Here is a 25,460-nt window from a genome sequence, read left to right on the forward strand (position 1 = left end):
CGTTAGCGAGAGAAGGCAAAGCCAATCCTATTAGTGACGGGACTCATTGCAGATAACGGAACTTAACCATTAGTAAAGATTTTTTATTTCAATTAAATGAATCCTGGATAAATAAATGTAGATTAAAATAAGTATTAAGTATAAAAAAACAGTACACAGACAGACATCAGAGGTTTAATTTGTCAAAAATTATTGGTAGGGATTTAGTGTTCTCCAAAAAATGATTTTTTGATGCTGTTCACTTTACTTGAACAAATCACTTTCATTTAATACAATTGTACAGGTTTCTAGCTCAAACTTGCACTAAAAAATAAGCTCTTTGGTTTAACATGATTCAATCAGTGGTTCCACATGTTTGAGTCATGTTTTCTAAACATGAAATTAACATGTAGAGAGAACATGAGTGAAACATGTAAACTCAACATGAAATTAACATGTTAAGTGAACATGACTGAATCGAGTAAACCCAACAAGATACTCTTCTGCACAACTCCTAAAACAGACGTCACAAAAACTCTTTAAAATGCCAACACAACAGAATACTAAACTCTAATACCCTGATAGCAAGCAACCATTAAATCAATGTTAAAAATTATTAATGGCTTGAATCAAAATAACTTTTGCACCCGCAATTCATGTTGAAAAAATTAAATTTCATCAAACCATTATTGTGATCAGTTTGCTTTAGTTGGGACCTTGATGCTTGACATTGTTAAGTCAGCTCCTCCATTTCTCTTTCAATGCTTGTGAATGTGTTTAATGAAAGCATATGTAAAGCATAAAGAGAGTGAACTGTCACAACAGGACAGTTATAGTTGTTTGGCTTTTTTTGGTGTGTTATAAAAAAAAGAAGCAGCATTACATTTATAGTAAGTGATTTGTGGTTAGTGATTGATTGATATGTTCTGGTCACAAAAATGCAAAATTTCTGGGGCAAAAGTTTTATCGACACGTTTAAACAACACTCATCACACAAACCTCAATGGTGACAATCATCAAACTAATTCAGATGAACAGATCAACTGCAATGCATGCTGGGAGTCATGACTGAGTTTTGTTCTATGATGTCACCCAGCATGCATTGCAGCATGAAGCTTTCTTTTGTTGGTTGTCACCATTGTTGAGATTCATACACCAATTCTAACTGATTCAGAAATGTAACAGTTTTGTGAAAATCTTTTATTCTGTTAATTGTCCATAAAGAACTGCATAGTGATTAAATAACTATCATTTTCTGACCACTGGATCGTAATTCTTTTTGCCACAATAGATGTGTTTTAACACACATGGACAGCTAAAGAAAACTTAACATTTAAACTCAAGAGTCAAGAGCCCAACTAAAGCAAACACTGATCACAATAATGTTAATTTTTTCTTCTGCATGTTAATTTCATGTTGAGGTTACTTAAATTTACATTCATGCATTTGGAAGACGCTTTTATCCAAAGCAACTTACATTTTGTTACATTTTGTTTCTAAGTATGTACAATCCCCTGGGATTCCCATAGGCCCTATTTATACCATGGTATTAAGATGCGTTTTTGTCGATCGGATCACAAGAGAACAAATGAGACACATACCTGTTTACACCTGGTGTTTAAATCCGTCCCTTTTTCCATTTTCGGCCACTTCTGTCATGATTTTACTACCCGTCCTAAATAGTATTGGAAATGTAAATTAGCATGCCCCAGATCATAGTATTTTGAAATAATTTAGTAAGAAATAATGAATGAAGAAACACAACGAGGTGCTGTATTTTAATGTGTGTAACGGCACTTTCTTTTCACGTTTGTGTGTCACAATGCGTAAACTGCTTTGCTACACACCAAAAAAGTTCTTCATAACAACAACAACTCATACTTTTAGGGCATATTCTAAGTAGGCAAAATGGGACACAACATGAGTTAAGCATGTGCACCATGACTATAAAAAAGTGTAAAAAACATCAATAAAGCTCCGATATTATAATTCACCATGGCAACAACAACCGAAGAGGTCTTTAAAAATAGATACAATTAAGAAACATAGGACCCTGATTTAGTGTCAACTATAACTGTTAAAATAACCTGAAAACATGGCCCAATACATGGCACACTCACTTGTTAGCAGTCAAAAACACGATCAAAACAGATCACACAACTGTTTAATAATGCATGGCTGAAAACCTGCGGTTTGTTGAGAAGACATGAGCTGTTACTTTTCTAAGTGGTCTGACTTACAATTCTGACAATAAAATAGACAGACACTTCTCTTGGGTTGTATAAATTGAGGAATTAGCCCTCAGATAACCATGGTAATCACATCGCAATTTGTAAACACTGGTCCAAAAGCAATCCGAGTTTTTATTTTTTATTATTATTATTTTTTAAATCGCATACAGTTAATAAAAATCTTTACCACTTATGTCAAACATCAAAATAATAACAGAAAAATGTGCACTTAGTTATCGCTGCCTTGAAATAAATGTTGGACAACCACCACTGATAGATGTATGTGATCATTTTAATTATATTTAGGTATGATGTAGTAGCATATTTCAAAATATTACATTAATAGAAGACCGTATCTATCAGTCACTTTACAGCTGAGATTATTTTGTCAATCATCTTTTTAGACTTATGATTTTAGGTTTACATGCAGGTTAGAACTGTGAAGATTAGAAGAAAACAACAAGAACATATTGATTCAAACGTTTTTACACAACATAAAAATGAAACTGACGCCGTTTACTTCATACGTGTCAGTGTTCTGGCGCATATTATTCATTTTCATCACTAAACTGAAGCTCAAAGCTGAAACAACGCAGGGGTGGCTTAAGGACAACTCTGTCAATAACATTTCCACGTGCTCCTCATGATGTGGTTTGTCTTAACTCTTTCCACACTTAGGGCAGGTGAAAGGCTTGCCTGCTGCTGTTCTTTGCTTTCTTTTTGGGAAGAAAGTCTTGCTCTTCTGAAGATATTTCTAACAAAACAAGATTCAGAGGTTTCTGACACTGATGTTTCTCTTCAACTTCATTCAGTTCATCACATTCAGTGGTCCCTTTACTTGCAGGATTATAGGAATTATATATTTTTTTGTTCACTGAACATCACTGTGTGATATGGTGGAACAGACCAGCCAAAATAAATAATTTTCACATTAACAACTCTTAACAAAAAAATATTACAATATTAATTAGGACAGATAGTATGCAAACATTTTACTATCTTGTTATTGATCCAAAATGATACCATTCCATTATCGTGAATCCAAAAGCGATAAATATAACTATCCTGCAGACTTAGGATGTCTACTGTCAGAGATGAAGAGGGAAAAGGAGGCATGAGACCAAGTTGATGTTATAATAAATGAGCATTAGGGAACGTTAAGGGAAAATCAGGGTTGCATTTAGATGCTTATTCTAGCTCCGTCTAGAACTCTGTCTGGAGCTCCATCACTTATTCTAAACTCCATCTATAGAAGAGCGAACTCTGGCTGACTTCGTCTGACTAGAAACTGATTCATTATGTGTTATTATACCAGCACAGGCTGTGGAAAATTACTGCTTCACAATATTGTCTTGTGACTTTAATTATGAACCCTGAGAATGAGACTACAGTAAAATGAAAAAAAAGAAACAGCAAGAAATGTAATACAGAATACATGAAAAACATCTGTAACTAATAAACTAAATATATAGTAAATAATAAAAAAAGAAAGGCAAGAATAAGAAATTTAATACAACACTAAATGTATGCCTGTACCTCAGAATTTCGTAATCTTTAGAAAATACACACACACAAAGGGAGCTTTTAAGGAATTTAGATCCTACGATCTATCATGTTGGCTATATGTGCTCTTAGAACTTAGAGATCTAGCACCCATTTACATCCATTATACAAAGCGCAGAGGGCTGCGGATTTCCCTAAAAATCTTCTTCATGGATGCTTTTCAGTGTGAATTCTCATATGCATCCTAAGCGTTGATTTCCTATTGAAACTCTTTCCACACTGAGGACATGTGTACGGGCGCTCTCCAGTGTGAATTATCATGTGCTCTCGAAAATTTGATTTATGCTTGAAACTCTTTCCACACTGAGGACATGTGTATGGCCGTTCTTCAGAGTGAATTTTCATGTGCACATCAAGCGTTGATTTGCGTTTGAAACTCTTTTCACACTGAGGACAAGTGTATGGGTGCTCTTCGGTGTGAGTTCTCATGTGCCCCTTAAGCGTTGCTTTGCATTTCAAACTCTTTCCACACTGATGACATGTGTATGGGTGCTCTTCAGTGTGAGTTCTCATGTGCCTGTCAAGTGTTGCTTTCCTACTGAAACTCTTTCCACATTGAAAACAAACGTATGGGCGCTCTCCAGTGTGAGTTCTCATGTGCTTCTCAAGTGTTGCTTTCCTACTGAAACTCTTTCCACACTGAAAACATACGTATGGGCGCTCTCCAGTGTGAGTTCTCATGTGCTTCTCAAGTGTTGCTTTCCTACTGAAACTCTTTCCACACTGAAAACATACGTATGGGCGCTCTCCAGTGTGAATTCTCATGTGCGCCCCAATATGATGTTTGTATAAAAAACTCTTTCCACACTGAGAACAAATGTATGGCCGCTCTCCATTGTGAGTTATCATGTGCTCCCCAATATGATGTTTGTATATAAAACTCTTTCCACACTGAGGACATATGTATGGGCGCTCTCCAGTATGAATTCTCATGTGCACCTCAAGTGTTGCTTTCCTATTGAAACTCTTTTCACACTGAGCACATGCGTATGGGCGTCCTCCAGTGTGAATTCTCATGTGGTCCTCAAGCGATGATTTTCTATTGAAACTCTTTCCACACTGAGGACATATGTAGGGGCGTTCCCCAGTGTGAATTCTCAAATGGTCCTCGAAATGACCTTTGTGTTTGAAACTCTTTCCACACTGAGTACATGTGTATGGGAGCTCTCCAGTGTGAATTCTCAAATGGTCCTCGAAATGACCTTTGTGTTTGTAATTCTTTCCACACTGAGTACATGTGTATGGGCGCTCTCCGGTGTGAATTCTCATGTGCTCCTCAAAATTACTTTTGCATTTAAAACTCTTTCCACATTGAGGACATGTGCATGGTTGCTTTCCAGTGTGAATTCTCATGTGCGCCTCAAGATTTGATTTACATTTAAAACTCTTTCCACACTCAAGACATATGTATGGTCGTTCTTCAGAGTGAGTTCTCATGTGCTTCTCAAGTAGACTTTTGTATTTGAAACTTTTTCCACAGTGAGGGCAGGTAAAAGACTTGCTTGCTTCCGTTCCTTGCTTTGCTTTTGTTAAGAAAATCTTGTTCTTCTGCAAACTACTAGAAGACATTTTGGAGCATTACAATATTAAAAAGTTTCAGACGCTGATGTTTCTCCTCAACTTCATTCCGTTCACCACTTTCACTTACAACATATCTAAAATTAAAAGAAGAAAAAAGGATCTTACATTACTACATTTTGATATTTTTGCATTTCCATAACCATAACATCATAACAAAATCTTAAGAGACATACTATACTTCTATAAGGCAGATACTCCTATGATCTAAATTTAAATGACATAAATCTCATGAACTGCCTCACCAATCAAGAATTAAGAACGGACACCAACCTCTTTGTATCTCAATATCTTCATGTTTCATTCTACATGGGTCTGGATCACTCCTCCTTTTTAACAATTCAATTTTTTTACAAAATCGTGTCACACTGAATTTGCTTTATTGCCTCTTTTTATTCTTGTATTTATCTGTGTGGTATGGAGGAACAGATCTGCAAACTATTTAAGTACATTTTCATATTAACAACTTTCAAAAAATGTTGTAATAAAAAAGGTTAAATCTTAGTACAAATCTTAGTTAAATCTTAGTACAAATGTCACGGTTAAACTATAGTTGCTAAAGTGTAATGGTAAATGGTAAATTTGCAGTTACTTTTTACTAAACCAGTTAAACTATAGTAAAGCTATGGTTAACTTTCAAAAGGTATTAATGCATTAAAGTAACTTGTACATTTATAAAATAGGCTAAACAGTAAAACTAATTTGTATAAATTTGGCTGATTTTGGAAAAAAAACACATTACATTGGGCTCTCTATAGTGATACAGCACAAGCCGGTCAATTTTCCTTCTGTTTCAAGCCACTATATTTAAATTACATCTCGACATAAGAAAAACTAAGATATGAACACATACAAGTTTTGGGCACTTGTGATCCAAATACAGCACCTGCCGCTGTATTTCAGTCACTAAACATCGTTTTATGGAGAATTCCTTGCCTTATACTGTCAGGATTATAATATAATGCAATATAATATTAATATATCATACTATTGAAAACAATAAAGTTCAGTCTCAACAGTCTAACACTGCCTCACAAAACTTTAGTTAACTTTAGCTAACAGTTAGTTTAACTAAAAACTGGAGTTCCTTGCCTCATCCGCAACAACACTCCAGTATAAGAAAATTACGTAAAGATATGATGCCTGGCTAAAGTACAAAGCTTAAAAAATCTAGTCAATGTTTAGGTGAGGTTACCTGTGATGTAGTGTGTTCACAGCAAAGTGAACACACAAAGTGTGCAAAGTGTACTATGAGGGCTGCCTTTGCTTCCGCTGCCGGTAATTGTACGATATTCAGGCTAAACGGAAAAAAAATCACTAGCTGTGTCCCAAATGACATACTATGCACTCAACCATGTAGTGTTATGATTTTAGAAGGGTAGTATCGTCCCAAATGGAATACTAAACGGTTTTATACTAACCGGAAGTAAATCGGTTTCCCAGACGAGCGCAAATGACATCAATCGCACGGCACAATGCGTGTGAATAAAAATCAACTTGTACATTTAATGTAGTTTTCATCCGTGTTGTCCAGCAATACTTAAGTCATCATCAGATTGAAGCGTTATCACTCGGGTCCTTAAAGCGGCCGTGCAACGGTGTTTCATGCATTTTGACTTCTTTACAATGTTAAACGTGCTGTCTTCTCATGCTTAACATGGTCAACTTGTCAAAAAATGAGTTGGGCGTATTACGTAGTATTTCTGTGCTCGATAAACTGATGTCTGTGTTTTGTTGGTAATGGGTGCGCACGTGCTTTAGTTCAGCCTATCCCTTTCTTTAGAACCGGTTCTTTACCAAATCGGACTGAATCGTTCTAAACAATTCGCGTCTCAACTAAGCACGTAATCACTATTTACTTGAATTACTCACTTTCTAGCGTGTCTTACAGGCCCTCGGACTCGAAATAAACAATAGTATTATTCAGTTAACGTTACTCCAACAGTAGGCTACTGAACTGAATTGGTGTGAAGAGTAAAGTTGTTAGTTACTAATAAGCACGAGCAGCTTTATCACATCCACAAATGGCTTGAATAAGTCAGGACTTTAAAGATAGATACAAAATGATAAACATACGGCCGTGATTTAGTCTCAACTACAACAGTTAAATTAACCAGAAAAAAAACATTGTGTTATGCTTTTACCTCAAACATTGCTGGGCAAAAAATCCGCTTTGCTAGCGCAGCTTCTCTGTTTGATTATATTACCGTAAATACTGTGATAAGTGCTGCACACGCGTTCATTGACCTGATATTACCGTAATGGCAGTTATACACGCGCACTCTCACTTGTCCGCAGTCAAAAACGAGATCACTGATGTTTCAACTGAAATCTGAGTATTTTAGACAATGTCAAAATGTTCGTGATACTGGTCCTTTAAATACAAAGCCCGTGACACTAAAAGGGAGGTGCTTAAATGGCCCACCATTTTTTAAGGTGGTACGGATAGTTAGGCGAATAAGGAGCTGGCGAATTGGGAGCTGGATTCAGCCTCGTAACTGGCCGTTGGGATGAAGCAGGTTGGAGTCCGTCATCTTCTGTGTAGGTTAAACAATCCAGTTCTGTAGCCTACCTTACTTGTACTACCCGTATAAAGAAAATAAATTAATAAGTAAAAGCAAACTTACTTTCTTGAAGTTAAATAAATCAGAATCAGAAAGAGCTTTATTACCAAGTATGTTTGCACATACAAGGAATTTGTTTTGGTGACAGGAGCATCCAGAACACAGAATCAGCAACAGCAGTGCACAGAGACCATAACACAATAGAATACAGTACACAGATGATTTAAATAAGGGCCTATGGATATTAAAAAAATACAATACAATAAATACAAGATAACGACATAGAGAGTAAAGCTATGTGTGTATGTAAATATGTACAAGAAAAAAATAAGAATAGACTATTGTAGTACAAGGTATGTGCTATATACAGCAGAATTAAATATAATTTACAGAAAAGGTTGTATAAAAATAGATAGTGTATTATCTGGAGGATATAATTGATATTGCACTTAATTATTATTGCACAGAGTTGTGAATAATTTATTGCAATAAATGTGTTGCTAGCAGGAAATTCATCCGGTTAATGAAGGGCTCAGTGTCAAGGAATCACAGCGACACCTAGCGTGTTTAAGCCCTATAACACCATCACCACACATTCATTTAGGCCTATTTGCTATTTACATCCAGCAACAAAGAAAATATACTCATACACGAATTAAGTGATTCTGATTTGATGGATTTATTATATGGCTAAAGACAACCATCACTGACAGGCGTTTGTGAATATTTTTAATTCATTACACAGAATGTATCAGTAACTTCACAGCTGTGACACTTGGATTGAGTGTATTACTATTATTGTCACCAAATAAACTCTTAAGACTGATGAATTCATATTTAAATGCAGGTGAGAACTGTGAATATATTATAAAGATTCTAAGAAAACAACAAGATTTAGTCACTCTGCTTCACATCTAAATCCCCATCTTTAAACAGCGTTTAAACAACTTTAATACAATACAGTTTGCACTGTAGATTCTATGTATTATCTCTTAGTTATAGATCATAAATATCTGTGAATTACTTTGTGACCTAAATGTATTGAACGCATAAATAAACAAACCTGTGCTTTTCTAACTGGGTTTTGATGTAAATGTTGGGTGTCTGACACAGGGAAATTAAAAATTTTCAGTTTATTCAAATATTTTTATAAAAATTATACATTGCAAATATTAAATCCAAAGAGGTCTGGGTAACGCTTTTTTAGACACATTTGTGAATTTAATTTTAAACAATAATCTCATTTAAGTCTTTGTAATTGTACACATTTTTACTGGTCTTAAAGGGGTGATGTGATGCGACTAAAACAAATATTATCGTTTATTTTAGATGTAATGCAATGTGTATACACGATTTAAGGTTCAAAAACATTTGGGCGGTCTTTGTCAAATCATGTTACGAAGTGACGTACATTCGTCGGGGCGTTTCAGGCAAGTTTGGGTGAGCCTTCGCTTTTAGATAGAATGCATCTTTTGTTCCCACACTTTAAGTTTTGCAATTTTACATGTCTAATACATGCATGGGCAACTTATAACACACCGAAGACAAAGAAAAACACGTATTCGCACATATGACCCCTTTAATACCACAGGTTGCAGCTGAAAATCATTACTGTTCTACTGAAGAAACAATGTCATCTTCATCTTCATTAGTAAATTAACAAATCTACATTTTATAGTGAAAACTCTCTCCACACTGAAGACATGTTCATGAACGCTGTCCAGTGTGGATTTTCTTGTGCCACTCTAGACTTGTTTTTTGTATGAAACTCTTTCCGCACTGAGGACATGTGTATGGGCGCTCTCCAGTGTGACGTCTCATGTGCACCCTGAGCGATGATTTCTCTTTCAAACGTTTTCCACATTGAGAACATGTGTACAGGCACTCTCCGGTGTGAATTCTCATGTGTCCCTCAAAATGACTTTTGTTTGTAAAACTCTTTCCACACTGAGGACATGTGTGTGGGCACTCTCCATGGTGAATTCTCACGTGTGTCTCAATATTTGATTTCTGTATGAAACTCTTTCCACACTGAGGACATACATATGGGCACTCTCCAGTGTGAATTCTCATGTGGTCCTCAAGCGTTGATTTCCTGCTGAAACTCTTTCCACACTGAGAACATATGTACGGGCGCTCTTCAGTATGAATTCTCATGTGCACCTTAAGATTATTTTCCTGTGTGAAACTCTTTTCACACTGAGGACAGGCATACGGGCGCTCTCCAGTGTGAATTCTTGTGTGCTTCTCCAGCGTTGTTTTCTGTTTGAAACTCTTACCACACTGAAGACATGTGTACGGGCGCTCTCCAGTGTGAATTCTCATGTGTACCTCAAGCGCTGTTTTCTGTACGAAACTCTTTCCACACTGAGAACATGTGTATGGGCGCTCTCCAGAGTGAATTCTAACGTGGTCCTCAAAATGACCTCTGTGTTTGAAACACTTCCCACACTGAGGACAGGTAAAATACTTGCCTGCTTCTGTTCTTTGATTTCTTTTTGGCGAGAAAATCTTGTTCTTCTGCACACTACTAGAAGACATTTCTAGCATTACAAGATTCTGACACTGATGTTTCTTCTCAACTTCATCCAGTTCATCACTTTCAGTGGTCCCCTTTATTTGCAGGATTACAGGAGTTATTTCTCTATTTTTTTGTGAAAAGCTTTACTGAAAATCGCTGTGTGGTGTAGTGGAACAGACCTGCCAAAATAAATAAATACATTTTCACATTAACAAAATATTTTAGCAAGAAATAAAAGGTTAAGAAAGATATTAATTAGGACGGACAGTATGTGGGCCGCAGGGTCAGTTTTACTAGAGAAAAACTGACTCAAGTTAATTTAACTCTGAGTAGGTTGACTCTCACCCTGCATCCCATTTGTGAAATAGCAAAACAAAAAAATTATTTAAACTTGCCTGAATTTAGCAAATAACCGTGTCGTTATGCATCACATCTACAAATGGCTTAAATAGGTATTTATAGATAGATACAATTAATAAACATACGACCGTGATTTAGTCTCAACTATAACAGTTAAAATAAGCTGAAAACATGAAATTTTGTTATGCTTCTACCTCAAACATTTCTGGACAAAATCCCGCTCTGCTGGCGCAGATTCTGTTGTTGCTGATATTACCGTAAATACAGTTATACGTGCCGCACACTCTTTCGTTGATCCGATATTACCGTAATGATAGTTATACACGCGCACTCCCACTGGTCCGCAGTCAAAACGAGTTCACTGATGTTTCATGATTACAACTGAAATCCCGCGGTCTGACTTACTATGACAGTGACGAAAAAAGAAGACAAATACAAGTTTTCAGTCAACATTTTTTTTTGTGGATGTGCCTTACGGTGTTATTTATTTTGTTTCCAGTGCCGTGTGTTTTCCTCCGTCTTGTATTATATGGTTGAGCAGTAAAAAAAACCACGTGAGCCAAACTGAGTCCATCATCTTATGAAGGTTAAACAATCTAGTTGTGTGCTTGACTTTAATGTACTACCCGTATAAAGAAAATAAATTCATAAGAAAAAGCTAACTTACCTTCTTGAAGTGAAATAAATGTGTTGCTAGTAGCAGGAAATTCATCCGGTTAATAAAGGGCTCAGTGAAATAAAGAACACCGAGGAATCACAGCGACATGTGTGGAAACCTTAAAACACCTTCACCACACATTTATTTGCTGTTTACATACAGCAACAAAGAAAATATACTATTAGATTTATTATATGGCGAAAGATGTTAAACAACCACAACTGACAGCTGATTGTGAATATTTTAAATGAATTACACAGAATTTATCAGTCACTTTTGACGCTGGGATTGAGTGTATTATTATTGTCACCAAATAAATTCTTAAAGGGACAGTTCACCCAAATATGAAAATTCTGTCATCATTTACTCACACTCAGGTTGTTCCAAACCTGTATAAATTTCTTAGTTATGCTGAACACAAACAAAGATATTTGGAAGAATGTCAGTAATCAATCTCATTCCCAATTGTCTCCCACAGTATTTATTTTCCCTACTATGCCAGGAAATGGGGGGACGGGATTTGTTTGGTTACTGACATTCTTCCAAATATTGTCCATTGCATTCAGCAGAACTTAGAAATGTACAGAGATTTGGAAGAAGCTGAGGGTGAGTAAATGATGACAGAAATTTCATTTGTGGTTAAACTATCCCTTTACGACTAATGACTTCATGTTTACATGCAGGTAAGAACTGTGAATACAATATAAAGATTCTAAGAAAACAACAAGATTTTGTCACTCTGCTTCACATCTAAATCCCCATCTGTAAACAGCTTTGTGCTTTAATACATTACAGTTTGCATTGTAGACTATGTGTAATATTTGACTGAATTACAGAGCATATAGCTCTGAATTACTTTGTGACCTAATGCATTGAAAGCACGGAGAAACAAACTCTTTTCTAACTCTTATGGTGACAACTCTTTCCACGTTGAAGGCATGTCCGTAGACACTCTCAAGTGTGTATTTTCTTGGGCTAGTCTAGACTTGTCTTTTGTTTGAAACTCTTTCCGCACTGAGGACATATGAAGAGTTTGGTTCCAAAACGCTATAAATCCATTTTGATTAATTTGAGTAAAAATGTGTTTTCTTTACAAAGAAAGTGGCAAAATGAAAACCACTATTTTCTGTTTCAAATGTTCACATAGCATCTTAAGGTTCTAGTAACATAAAAATTTCAAATCCAGATTTTTATTTTAAAAGATTTATTATAAAAACTGAATGCAATAAATCCATGACAATATGACATATTGAAACTGTTGAAAATACAAAACAAAGTGAGTTGATCCACATACGACAGCCTCTGAACTCAATACAATACTAATCTTACATACAGGCACAGCACTAAAAATACATTTAATCAGTCATCGCTCCTAAAATGAATTCAACGGGTCATCTTTTTAATGCTATACATTAGTGCCTCGTCTTCTTAATCTCCTCACATAAATGATTAGATTTCGATGTCTTACGTTTCTTCCCCACCGCAGAAACCAGCACAGGTTCATCAATACCGTGTAAATTATTCTTTTTGTTTGTTTGTTTGTTGAACACAAAGTACAAAGTAGATCAGGGAAACTAGGATGCTGACTGTATTCAGGGCACCACCATTACTGTTTACAGTGCGTGGAATGGTGCGCTCTGATTGGTTGAGCGGATATATCGCATTCTGCAGAGAAGTGAGACTGCCGTATATGGCGTTTGGAAAAAAGGGAGAAAACATGACAGAATAACACGGCGGATATCGCATTTTGCGTAAAATTAAAAAGTGACTTTTCAATACCGACCCGATACAATACTGATTTTGGCGGAAACTCTTTATTTTTTAAATGGCGTTTATAGCGTTTTGGAACCAAACTTTTCATATGTATGGCCGCTCTCCAGTGTGAATTCTCATATGAACCTTAAGCGTTAATTTCTCTTTGAAACTTTTTCCACACTGAGGACATGTGTATGGGCGCTCTCCAGTGTGAATTCCAATGTGTCCCTCAAAATTACTTTTGTTTGTAAAACTCTTTCCACACTGAGAACATGTGTATGGGTGCTCTTCTGTGTGAATTCTCATGTGCATCTTCAGGTTATTTTCCTGTGCGAAACTCTTTCCACACTGAGAACACGCATACGGGCGCTCTCCAGTGTGAATTCTCATGTGCTGCCCAAGCGTTGTTTTGCGTTTGAAACCCTTTCCACACTGAGGACATGTGTATGGGCGCTCTCCAGTGTGAATTCTCATGTGCACTTTAAGATGACTTTTCTGTATAAAACTCTTTCCACAAGGATGGCATGTGTATGGGCGCTCTCCATTGTGAATTCTCACATGCTCTTCAAGCGTTGATTTGTATTTGAAACTCTTTCCACACTGAGAACATGTGTATGGACGCTCTTCATTGTGAATTCTCATGTGCACATCAAGAATTGTTTTGTGCTTGAAACTCTTTCCACAATGAGAACATGTGTATGGGCGCTCTTCCAAGTGACTTTTCATGTGCACCCCAAGCGCTGATTTTTGTTTGAAACTCTTTCCACACTGAGAACACGTGTGTGGGCGCTCTTCAGTGTGAATTCTCATGTGCTCCACAAGTGTCAATTTGTGTTTTAAACTCTTTCCACACTGAGAACATGTGTATGGGCGCTCTCCAGTGTGAATTTTTATGTGCGCCCCAAGCGCTGATTTGTGCTTGAAACTCTTTTCACACTGAGGACATGTGTATGGGCGCTCTCCAGTGTGAATTCTTATGTGCTCCCCAAGCGCTGATTTGTGCTTGAAACTCTTTTCACACTGAGGACATGTGAATTTGCGCTCTTCAGCGTGAATTCTCATGTGCACATCAAGAGTTGTTTTGCGATTGAAACTCTTTCCACACTGAGAACATGAGTATGGTCGTTCTCCAGTGTGAATTCTCATGTGCTCCTCAAGATAATGTTTTCGTTTGTAACTCTTTTCACACTGAGGGCAGGTGAAAGACTTGCCTGCTTCTGTCCTTTGCTTCTTGTTCTTCTGCAAACTACTAGAAGAGATTTCTAGTATAAGAAAATTCTGAGGTTTCTTACACTGATGTTTCTCCTCATCTTCATTCAGTTCATCGCCTTCATCTTTTAACAAATCTAAAATGAAATGCATTTTATATTATTGATTACAATTAAGTGTTTTTGCATTCCCATGACCATTAAATCATAACAAAGTCTTAGATACATGCTATACTTCTATAAGGTAGGTACCACTCCTATGATCTAAATTTAAATGACTAAATTTCTCACCAATCATTTTTGAAGAATCAAGAATGGACACCAACCTCTTTGTTCCTCAGTATCTTCATATTTAATTCTGCATGTGTCTGGATCACTCATGTCTTCAATTGTTCACAAGACTGTGTCACACTGGATTTGCTTTATTAGCACGTTTGAATGAAGTGGCCCCTTCACTTGCAGGATTATAGGAATTATTCTGGTATTTATTGAATACCTCTGTGTGGTATGTTGGAACAGACCTGCCAAAATAAATACATTTTCATATTAGCAACCTTTAAGAAAAAAGTTAATTAGGACAGAAGCTCTGATATTACAATTCACCATGGCAACAATAGGTCTGCATATGTTAAAAAACACAACTGCAGAAAGTCCTCAAGAGCGTTGCACACTTTCTCTACTATTCTTGAAATGTGAAATCATACATGATGAAAATATTAATTTTAAAAAAATGTATTTTATAATCACAAAATGCAAAAGAGTTGGTGCGTTTTGAAATCAGTTTGTAATTGTAATGTCATTTTATTTTTAGGAATTAATTTTATGATTTAAAAGTGGGAGTGGGATCTTCAATACTAATTGCACCCTCACACTCTACTTGGCTGATTTTTGCAAAAAAGTTTACATTGGGCTAGAGACACAGCACAAGCCGGTCAATTTTTCTTCCGCTTCAACCCATGAATATTTAAACCACCTCTCAACAGAAGAAAAACTAAGATTTAAACACATGTTTGTGCAATTGTGATCCAAATACAGCTCCTGGCGCACTATTTTAGTCACTAAACATCTATTTTGTGGAGAATACCTCGCCTTATACTACCGTGATTATATTAATATTATATTGCATTGTATTGTATTATATTATAATATAATTTTACTGACAAACAATAAAGCTCAGTCTAAACACAAATGTAATACTTTGAGCTGTCTTAACTGAATATAACTTGCCCTGACATATCTTAAAATATAGACAAAATATTGAACAAAAGCGACTTAAATAGCCTAAATTAACGAAGGCATAGTCCTGGCTTAGGCTAAACCTTGTCTATAAAACCGGGCCATAGTATTACACAATGAACGAATAAAAGTGTAAAAGGATTTGCAAATCATTGCAATTTCACTTTATTTACTGTACGTCTAACAATGCCTCACAAAACTTTAGCTAGCTTTAGCTAGTAGCCTAAGTGTAACTAAATACACGAGTTGGCTGCCTCGTCTGAAACAACAATCCAGGTAAGAAAATTACATCAAGATATGATACATGGCTAAAAATACACACATTTAAATACCCGGTGTTCACGTGAGGTTACCTTTGATGACGTGTTTACTGCAAATACGAGTGTACTATGGTCGCTGCCATTGTTTCCCCTTCCTGTGAACCGAGGCACGTTTATGACACAAAATCCACAAATTCCTCCTGTCTCGGTTTTCCTTCTAGGGATTTTGTAGAAGCAACGCTCAGGCATGTCCTCGTCGGTTGGTGAATTTTATTGCACAACATTTATTTAGTATTTAGGCGCAACGAAAAAAAAACAATTTTTGTAATCTGGCAGACAGAGAGCGTCGTGTCGTGTCGTCTCGTCTTGCCTTCCATCGGGGCGTACACCTAGTGCATGACGTCACATACAAACTATGACGTCTATAGCCTGGGTCTGACAGCACTGTCGCGGACGATTATATTACACCTGCGTGGCTTTATGGATTGTTTTCTAAAATGGAAGAGAACAAAAAAAAACGCTTATCACGTTTATTTATTCCGCTTAATACAATTATTTAAAATGCTGTATGTAATATTCGTTTAATCTCTTTTTTCTCAGAAAGTAGAAAATAACTCAACAGGAACACATAAACGTACTTTCATTAACGCCCACTCCTCCAACTGATTCTAATCAGGCGGTTTTTCACGTTCCCTGCGTTCAATCAGCATACTATCCGTCCTAATAGTATTCGAAAGTAGAATCAGTATGTCCCAAATCGTAGAATGTTGAAAATAGTATTCCAAAGATTCACGGACGGTCTACTACTTCCGGTAGAAATTCGAAGTGCAGAATGACGCACACTCTGACGGCTGAGAGTCAAAAGTAAAATGTGGTGCAAAATGACAATGACCCTTACAGAGCTAGTCTGTCACGTCATACTCAAAAAGACTTGAGGCTATAAAGATACATTAACCAAGGACTAACTTGAGGGTATGAATACTTATGCAATGTACTTATTTATTAAGTAGCAACATGTGAAAAAAATGAATGGGTTGAATAGCCTAGTTTTTACAGGCACTGTTTATGTCTACTATGTATACAGTCTGTACATGTAGGCCTATATGCTTAGAACCACAGGTTGCAGCAAGAAAAATAAACAATATCACCATCATCTTGGTAAGTAAATTAACAGCAAATCTAAGGTCATTTTAAGGTGAAAACTCTTTCCATACTGAAGGCATGTTCATGGACGCTCTCTAGTCTGAATTCTTATGTGCTCCACACGATTTGATTTGTGCCTGAAACTCTTTCCACACTGAGGACATGTGTATGGGCGCTCTCCAGTGTGAATTCTCATGTGTGCCCCAATCACTGATTTCAATTTGAAACTCTTTCCACACTGAGGGCTGGCAGAAGACTTGCCTGCTTCTGTTCTTTGCTTTCTTTATGGAAAGAAAGTCTTGCTGTTCTGCAAACTACAAGAAGATATTTCTATCTAAACCAGATTCGGAGGTTTCACTGATGTTTCTCCTCAACATTCAGTTCATTACTTTCAGTGGCCCATTTACTCGCAGGATTCTAAGAAATATTTGTACATTTTTTTGTGAATGGCTTCACTGAACATCGTTGTGTGGTATGGTGGAACAGACCTGCCAAAATAAACATATGTTCACATTAAAAATATATTATTTAGGACAGACGTATGCAAATTGGCCATTTCGGTTTAAGCAGTTTTTCTTTCTTCTTCGCAACAAAAAATCTCTGTCCACACGAAAACGCAAAAACACGCTGTAAAGCGCTGTCAAGAGCACGGCATACCAAAGGGGGTGCCGCTCTAACTGTAAAGCCATGTTGGCCAATCAGAAGCCTGAATAAAGGTTACTACCTGTTCCAATAAGCTAAAAACTGGCTACACGACAACACTACAACTGGAGTTTATGAAAATCTTCACCCTGGCAGGAGTTTTAAAAAATGTCATCCTGCATTCCAATTAGCATAATATTCGTCCTAAATAGTAAAAACTTAAATTAGTATGGCCCAATGTTGAAACAATAAAGTAAGAAATAAAGAATTAAGAAATATTTAATTGTAAAGAGGAAATGTATTTTAATGTGTCTAACTGTAAACCACTTTCTTTTTATGTTTGTATGTCACAATACTGCTACACACACCAAAAAAGTATAGCCTCCTTTTTCAGGCTAAACAGTAAAACAAATTCAAAATGACCCAAGAGCACTGCTTGCTTGCTGAACAAACCTGTTAAGTAATCCCAGAGCGAGCGTGCTTTTTATGTAGGTTTCTGTGATAGGGTTTTGTGAAATATTAAAACAAATTCATTCGACTTTAGCAAATAACCTTTATTATGTATCATATCTGCAGATGGCTTGAAAAGGTCTTTAGAGTTAAATACAATTGATAAAAATACGACCGTGATTTAGTCTAATCTATAACAATTAAAATAACCTGAAAAAAACATTTTGTTCAGCTTTTACCTCCAAAAATCTGCTCGGTTAGCGCAGCTTCTCTGTTGTTGCTGATATTACCGTAAATACAAGTGTACAAGTGCCATACACTCTTTCATTGGCCTAATATTACCGTAATGACAGCTATACACGAGCAATTGCACACGTCCGCAGTGAAAAACGCGATGGATACAGATCACACAGCTGTTTCACAATTGACAGCTGACATCCTGTCTGGGACAGCTGTTGATGAGCCTTATCAATATGGACTTCGAGGCAGCTATGAGCAAGAAAAGGTGAGGAGGCTTGAAGAATAAATGTTTTAATTGCAATTTATTCACAAAGTTAATAGTGCACACTACAATCAAAGTACAAATAATGAGGGTCCAAGGCTTGTTTTTCAGCAAACTGTTGCACATCATTGTGTCACTTTTGGTGTCCTGTCTTCCAAATATCTTTCTTTAGAATTTTTTTACAGATTTGGGCCAACTTAAAGCGGCAGTCCGTAGGATTGACCTCTTTGTCGCCATCTCAGTTTGTAAATTGCTACTGCAGGTGATGTGCGGAGATATTTATTTACGTGAGTTGTGATTCGGCACTGCTCAACCTCGCGGATGAGTCTGATGTTTTGAGTCGTGGCCTGTGACAGTGCAGCGGTGAGAATCTTCACTGTACATCAGTAGCGCATAATAAACACAGATAACATGCCAGATGATATAACACGAAACAAATAAGAACATAAACACACAAAAACAGCGCAAATGGAGGCTGTGTTGAAGTGTTTTGATATTATTTAGGGTGCTGTGTCATTTTGTTATTTCTCATGGGAACTCCCGTAACGCGAACCGGACAGAAAATCCCCGAATGCGGGTCTCAAATGCTGACAGGCACGGTCATAAATAATTGTGCATCATACAACTATATATAACGTTACTATATGCAAAGCCTTGCCATCATATCCGGGATATAAGTCCGTAAATTTGAGTAAAATCACAGGCTTCACTTGTCCGTGCTAATTCGCGCCACATGAAATACAGATGTGGGGGGTCATTTCTAAATCACACGAGGTCCCCAGATAATACTAATCCCGTGCGAATAGGGCTTAAGTTACATTTATCATAATAAACATAAAGAGAGCAAGAACAACCGATGAAACTGTACCCGTCTATATTAACACAAGTGCGCTACGGTCTTTGTGTTATCTATTGAAATATTGAAATGTCTTACCTGTTCAGAAGAAATAAAGCGATGTCTGCATCCGTTTATGCTTTCAGATCACGGAGTTCCCGCCACCTTTGAAATGCCTTGCCAATATTAATTCTTGTTTTCGCACGAGTCCGATCACATTCCCCGTTTCTTTGTAAACCGCCTTCAGTTCGTTCTTTCATGTTTTTCACAAATGATGAATCTCCAGATGTCAACACCGCTTGGCGTTTAAAAGTAAAAGTACTAAACGCCGCCATAAATAATACGAAACGTTGTATGAAATCCTACCCAACAGTTGTGAGTACACGCTACAAATCGCCTGTCACTCGCAGCATACACGCGCTGGCTAGCAGCCGGATCCTCTTCGTTCTGTGTACGAATGTGACGAAATGACGCACAGACGAGAGACACCAGGATCTCTGGAAAAGTCGACCCGACAGGGCAAATTACAAACCATTATTATAAGCTTTCCGTGGTGAATCCAGCAAGGGTATAGTGACACCGTTTTAAACACCGTTCTTTCATGTACTTGCTCAATAACTGGTTTTAGCTCATTTTTACTCCAAAAATCTTGCTGACTGCCGCTTTAAGGGTGAGTAACTGAAGACCAAATTTTCATGTTTGGGTGTAGTATCCCTTTAATGTGAAATCAGCTATAGACTGATTTCACGCCGCCTCCATTTTTAAATCAAAAGCTTTCGATTTCAACATGGCAGCGGAGTGAAATCAGTCTATGGTAATCATGGTATCAAATACACTTTATTATGCAAATAAACATACATTTACATCACCTTTCTACAGCCTCTCAAAGTGAACAGTAATACACAATAAACATGTGTTGGCTCATTTAACTGGAACATTCTCTCACCACATCTTCGGGAAAGTAATAGCTGTGATCGTTGAATTACACATAATGTAACAGACGACCTAAACTACTGTGCAAAAAAATTATTAATGCATAAATTCTTCAATTCATGCTTAACTTACAAGTGTAAGCATCATTTTAAAGACTGTTTGATCTGAAGAGTGTGCTCTTATGTTTTCCATAGCACTTTAACGTGACGCAGGAAACTCGTTCGGCCCAGCGTCAAAGAAAATCTCAGGCACCAAATACTTCAGAACACCCCGCAGGTGGAGGTTTGAGGTTATTGCCTCAGCGTGGCTTGCCTATAGAACTGCAGCTAATGTCCTTGAGGGGTCCAGCCAGTGCTTGAACCCAATTGAACATCTCTGTAGAAATCTAAAAATGTCTGTCTACTGATGGTCATTCAACCTGATAGAGTTCGAGGGGATCTGAGGAAGAAAATTGTGAAATGCAGATGTGTACTCGTTCCACACTAAAGTTGTTCATGGATGCTGTCCAGCATGAATTCTCATGTGCCGATTAATTGTTGGTTTGCATTTGAAACTCTTTCCACACTGAGGACAAGTGTATGGGCGCTCTCCAGTGTGAATTCTTATGTGCACCTTAAGATTATTTTTCTGTTTAAAACTCTTTCCACACTGAGGACATGTGTAGGGGCACTCTCCAGTATGAATTCCCATGTGCTTCTCAAGCGTTGCCTTCTGTTTAAAACTCTTTTCACACTGTGGACATACATATGGCCGCTCTCCAGTGTGAATTCTCATATGTGACGAAAGATTTGATTTATTTTTGAAACTCTTTCCACACCGAGGACATATGTATGGGCGCTCTCCCGTGTGAATTCTCATATGTGATGCAAGATTTGAATGATCCTTGAAACTCTTTCCACACTGAGGACATGTGTATGGGCGCTCTCCAGTGTGAATTCTCATGTGGCCCTCAAACTGACTTTTGCGTTTGAAACTCTTTCCACACAGAGAACATGCATATGGGCACTCACCGGTGTGAATTCTCATATGTGCCTTAATATTTGATTTATCTCTGAAACTCTTTCCACACTGGGGGCATGTATATGGGCACACCCCAGTGTCAGTTCTCATGTGGCCCTCAAAATGACGTGTGTATTTGAAACACTTTCCACACTGAGGGCAGATAAGAGGCTTGCCGTCTTCTGTTCTTTGATTTCTTTTCGTTGAGAAAATCTCGTTCTTCTGCCCACTACTTGAAGACATTTCTAGCATTACAAGATTCTGACACTGATGTTTCTCCTCAACTTCATTCAGGGCGTCGCTGAACTTCGCTGTGTGCTATGGTGGAACAGATCTGCCAAAATAGATACATTTTCACATTAACAACTCTTAACAAAATATTTTAACAAGAAAGGTTAAAACATTAAATGGGACAGATACAAATTGGGGTGCAGGGTCTGAGTTTTCAGTTTAACCTCTTAACATGCACAAGGCCCATGGAAAAGGTGTTTTTTATCATGTTTGCATTTTTATTACCTTTGTTTTACATTATTATTCGATCAACTTTTACAAACTATGCATCATTTTAAAGCTAAAACACTCGACATTTATGTTCTGAACATGCTCGCTTAAATATGAGCGGTAAATGCTGCGTTCAAGACACCTCGACAGTGGGATATTTCGGTCCGTGTACTTAGCGGCCAATGGATTTTCCTTTTGAAATTAGAAAACCAAAGTCGGGAATCAAGCTTTTTTTCTTTTTTGCGTTGATTATAGAAAACGGGAAACGATTTGTCCGATTTTTTCAAATGTGTTTATAAATGGTAATCGGGAATTAAAATACACGTGTGAAAATCTATGTCTCTATTTTCTGCAGTCTGTACCGACCCGGAAGAGGAAACAATCAAGGTGGGCGGGGCATGTGGACATATTCTTAAGTTATAACCTTTCCCTGTCGAACTCAATTTGCATCATGAGAAAAAAGGCATGACATGACCCATGACATCTTACAGTCTTTGATTTAAAACTTAAGTGAAGGTTGATGTAGCTGGATGTCTAGTTCGGAGATGGTCCTGAACCATGGACTTATATTTGTTGTGGGTATGATTCTCATGTGAACAGGAGTGCATTGTAAAAGCCAATCCTACTGTGAATATAGTTGCACTGTTAATGTCAGTTGCCAATACAAATGACCCTATACATTTTTGAACAGGACTTGGAAAGTGTGCATTTGTTGACATATAGATATGCGTCTAAGTGCTCTGTGCTTCTTTGTATTTGGCCATAGATGCATATAAATGCAGTTCATGCTGTATTAACAAAATGGCTCATAATATAATTCACAGATCATATGTAATATGTATACCACTATCACATTGTAGTGTAATTCGCAGTTCTGTAGTTTTAATGCCTAACATTTCTTGGTCCATGGTATTGTTTTGCCATCTGTTGTGGCAAAACAACACATGCTTTATTAAAAAAAAAAGAATGGCTAATTCTGCAAAAGTAGGTGACAAATATGTTGGGGTCAAGATACCATGCAGATCATTTATATTCAATCAACTCAGAATAACCCCGATGTCGCTGCTTATCACTGATAATAATGACTACTGCATCACTCAAGCTTTAACATGGGGTGGCCTTTGTGTTCGTATTGTAACCTTTTCTTTTTACTGTAATAAAACCTGCATATTCGTGCAACGACATGTTCCAAAGACATCAACAGAACGGTTAATCATACTACTTGATAGCTTCCGCTTCCGGGTCACTACAAACAAACTGCACAAATAGAGACATAGATTTTCACACGTGTATTTTAATTCCCGATTACCATTTATAAACACATTTGAAAAAATTGGACAACGGGTTTTTTTTTTCGTTGCCCATTTTCTATAATCAACGCAAAAAAGAAAAAAAGCTTGATTCCCGATTTTGGTTTTCTAATTTCAAAAGGAAAATCCGTTGGCCGCTAAGTACACGCACCTATTTCCCACCACGAACATGGAAGTAACGTCTGGATTGACTAACATTTAAAGTATTTAGTAACTAAAACATTACAAGTATTTGTTAACATTAAAAGAGCACCGTTCCATACATTATTTCCGGGTTGATTTGGGAATTATTGAATATCCGAGAGCATGTGAAGGCAGAATATGAACAGCTGAAATGTAATTCGGAGTAAACTCACCCTGCATCCCAATTTGCATACTACCCGTCCTAAATAGTATTGGAAGTTAAAATTAGCATGTCTCAAACCATGGCATGATGATATAATAAATTATAGAAATACTCAAATGCAAACAGTGCTTTCAAAGTCACACTTCATAAATAGTAGTACGTATGTTTATAAAATAAGCTAAGTTACACAGTCAAACAAATTATTTAGAAACGTGGCTAACTTTAGCAAGTAACCCTGCCATTGTGTATCACTTCTACAGATGGCTTGAAGATCTTTAAAGATACAATTGATAAGCATATGGCTACGATTTAGTCTCAACTATAACAGTTTAAATAACCTGAAAACGTGACATTTTGTTATGCTTTTACCTCAGACATTGCTGAGCAAAGAACCGCTTTGTTAACGCAGCTTCTCTGTTGTTGCAGTTGAACGCACGCACTCTTTCGTTGACCTGATGCCGTAATGATAGTTATATACGCGCACTCTCACTTGTCCCCAGACAGAAACGCAATCGATACAGATCTCTGTGTTTCATGATGGACAGCTAAAATAATGTGGTTTAAGGAAACACGAGCGGATACTTTTCTAAATGATCTGACTTGAAATAAAATAGACAAAACGTGAAAGGAAAAGTTTTCAGGGAACATTTAAATTATTCTCTATTTGCTTTTGTTTCACCTCGGGATGCTCATCCATTTAAATGCAGTAACGCGTTTTGGCTAAACGTTGCGGGCTTCCCTTCTAAACTGTCTTTGCACTCACTCACTCACTCACTCACTCACTCACTCACTCACTCACTCACTCACTATTTCCCATTCGCCTAGCCCTAATAGTAGGTACTGTTTTTGTGTTGGAATAGTAGGTACTTTTGAGTGCATGGTAAAACAGATTGCACAAATTGGGACAATGGCACTACTAACGCGAAGCGGAAGTGGCCGTTGTTGCCGAGACAACATTGTAGTCAATAACTGTCACACACATCAAAATACAGCTCCTCTTTACATTAAGGTATTTATTCATTCATTATTTCGTATGTGTACTGCATACTTACATTTGTTAATTTAGTGATGCATCGGTTTTGAAATTTATTAATGCATTGGAGCGTCACTAAACGCCGTCTACTCGTGAGTTATGAGTAATATCAGTGTGCATCATTCTGCACTTCGAATTTCTACCGAAAGTAGTAGACCACGTTTATGTGTTTGTTCCTGTTGACAGTTATTTTCTACTTTCTGAGAATAAAGAGATTAAACGAATGTTACATACAGTATTTTAAATAATTGTATTAAACGGAATAAATAAAAGTGATGAACGGGTTTTTTTTGTTCTCTTCCATTTTAGAAAACAATCCATAAAGCCACGCAGGTGTAATATAATCGTCCGCGACAGTGCTGTCAGACCCAGGCTATATACGTTATAGTTTTCATGTGACGTCATGCACTAGGCGAACGCAAGACGACATGACGCTCTCTGGGTGCTTCTCTATGACCCTGTCCCAAATGGCGCGCTTCATGTGGATTGCGGTCTCGTGGACTTAAATTGCGCATGCTCACCAAGTCTACGTGTCCGTAGGGTGTCCCATTTGTCTTTTTAGCGCTCAGAAGTCTGCTCGCGAGCGCCTCCTTCGTGCCCTCGATGCGCGCATTGATGCAGACTCTACTGAAGTCCCCTACCCAGAAATCCTTGCGAACGCCCAATCACAGAACGGATGGGAGGAGTGTCGTGGATGTCAAACATATATGTAAACATGACGGATACATTTTTAAATGTATGTTTTGATCAAATTCTAAATTAATTTATGAATTAGTTACTTATTCACATTATTGCTTATTTATTTCCCCTTAAGCCAGCTATTCAAGAATAAAAACTTTTAATGCAGTGCATT

The 25,460-nt window shown here is 37.2% G+C and overlaps 3 protein-coding genes across 9 annotated transcripts; all 3 read right to left on the minus strand.

Annotated features, from left to right (window-relative positions):
• Positions 1–2,377: 2,377 nt before the first annotated feature.
• Positions 2,378–7,597, minus strand: LOC130562136 (gastrula zinc finger protein XlCGF57.1-like). Of its 4 annotated transcripts, none has more exons than XM_057347002.1 (2): positions 7,496–7,597; positions 2,378–5,428 (listed from the first exon to the last, which is right to left on the minus strand). In XM_057347002.1, exon 2 carries the CDS (start codon positions 5,340–5,342, stop codon positions 3,921–3,923), a length of 1,422 nt encoding a protein of 473 aa, XP_057202985.1. In that variant the 5' UTR covers positions 5,343–5,428; positions 7,496–7,597; the 3' UTR covers positions 2,378–3,920. The 4 variants fall into 4 exon arrangements, with proteins under 4 accessions (XP_057202985.1, XP_057202988.1, XP_057202987.1 ...); XM_057347005.1 differs by lacking the exon at positions 7,496–7,597 and adding an exon at positions 6,773–7,449; XM_057347004.1 differs by lacking the exon at positions 7,496–7,597 and adding an exon at positions 6,547–6,745.
• Positions 7,598–8,344: 747 nt separating this feature from the next.
• On the minus strand, positions 8,345–16,726 carry LOC130562138 (zinc finger protein 585A-like). 3 transcript variants are annotated; one of them, XM_057347007.1, is made up of 5 exons: positions 16,552–16,726; positions 16,007–16,405; positions 14,744–14,938; positions 13,316–14,555; positions 8,345–10,376 (listed from the first exon to the last, which is right to left on the minus strand). In XM_057347007.1, exons 3-5 carry the CDS (start codon positions 14,796–14,798, stop codon positions 9,623–9,625), a joined length of 2,049 nt encoding a protein of 682 aa, XP_057202990.1. In that variant the 5' UTR covers positions 14,799–14,938; positions 16,007–16,405; positions 16,552–16,726; the 3' UTR covers positions 8,345–9,622. The 3 variants fall into 3 exon arrangements, 1 of the variants encoding a protein (XP_057202990.1); XR_008963905.1 differs by having other exon boundaries at positions 10,336–10,615; positions 11,273–14,555; positions 16,552–16,725; XR_008963904.1 differs by having other exon boundaries at positions 10,336–10,615; positions 10,991–14,555; positions 16,552–16,725.
• A 3,465-nt stretch (positions 16,727–20,191) lies between these two features.
• On the minus strand, positions 20,192–25,243 carry LOC130562144 (gastrula zinc finger protein XlCGF7.1-like). 2 transcript variants are annotated; one of them, XM_057347017.1, is made up of 2 exons: positions 25,129–25,243; positions 20,192–21,751 (listed from the first exon to the last, which is right to left on the minus strand). In XM_057347017.1, exon 2 carries the CDS (start codon positions 21,667–21,669, stop codon positions 20,911–20,913), a length of 759 nt encoding a protein of 252 aa, XP_057203000.1. In that variant the 5' UTR covers positions 21,670–21,751; positions 25,129–25,243; the 3' UTR covers positions 20,192–20,910. The 2 variants fall into 2 exon arrangements, with proteins under 2 accessions (XP_057203000.1, XP_057202999.1); XM_057347016.1 differs by lacking the exon at positions 25,129–25,243 and adding an exon at positions 23,944–24,055.
• Positions 25,244–25,460: the final 217 nt, after the last annotated feature.

The sequence above is a fragment of the Triplophysa rosa genome, linkage group LG11 (genome assembly GCF_024868665.1).
Source record: "Triplophysa rosa linkage group LG11, Trosa_1v2, whole genome shotgun sequence".
Taxonomy (NCBI): Eukaryota; Metazoa; Chordata; class Actinopteri; order Cypriniformes; family Nemacheilidae; genus Triplophysa; species Triplophysa rosa.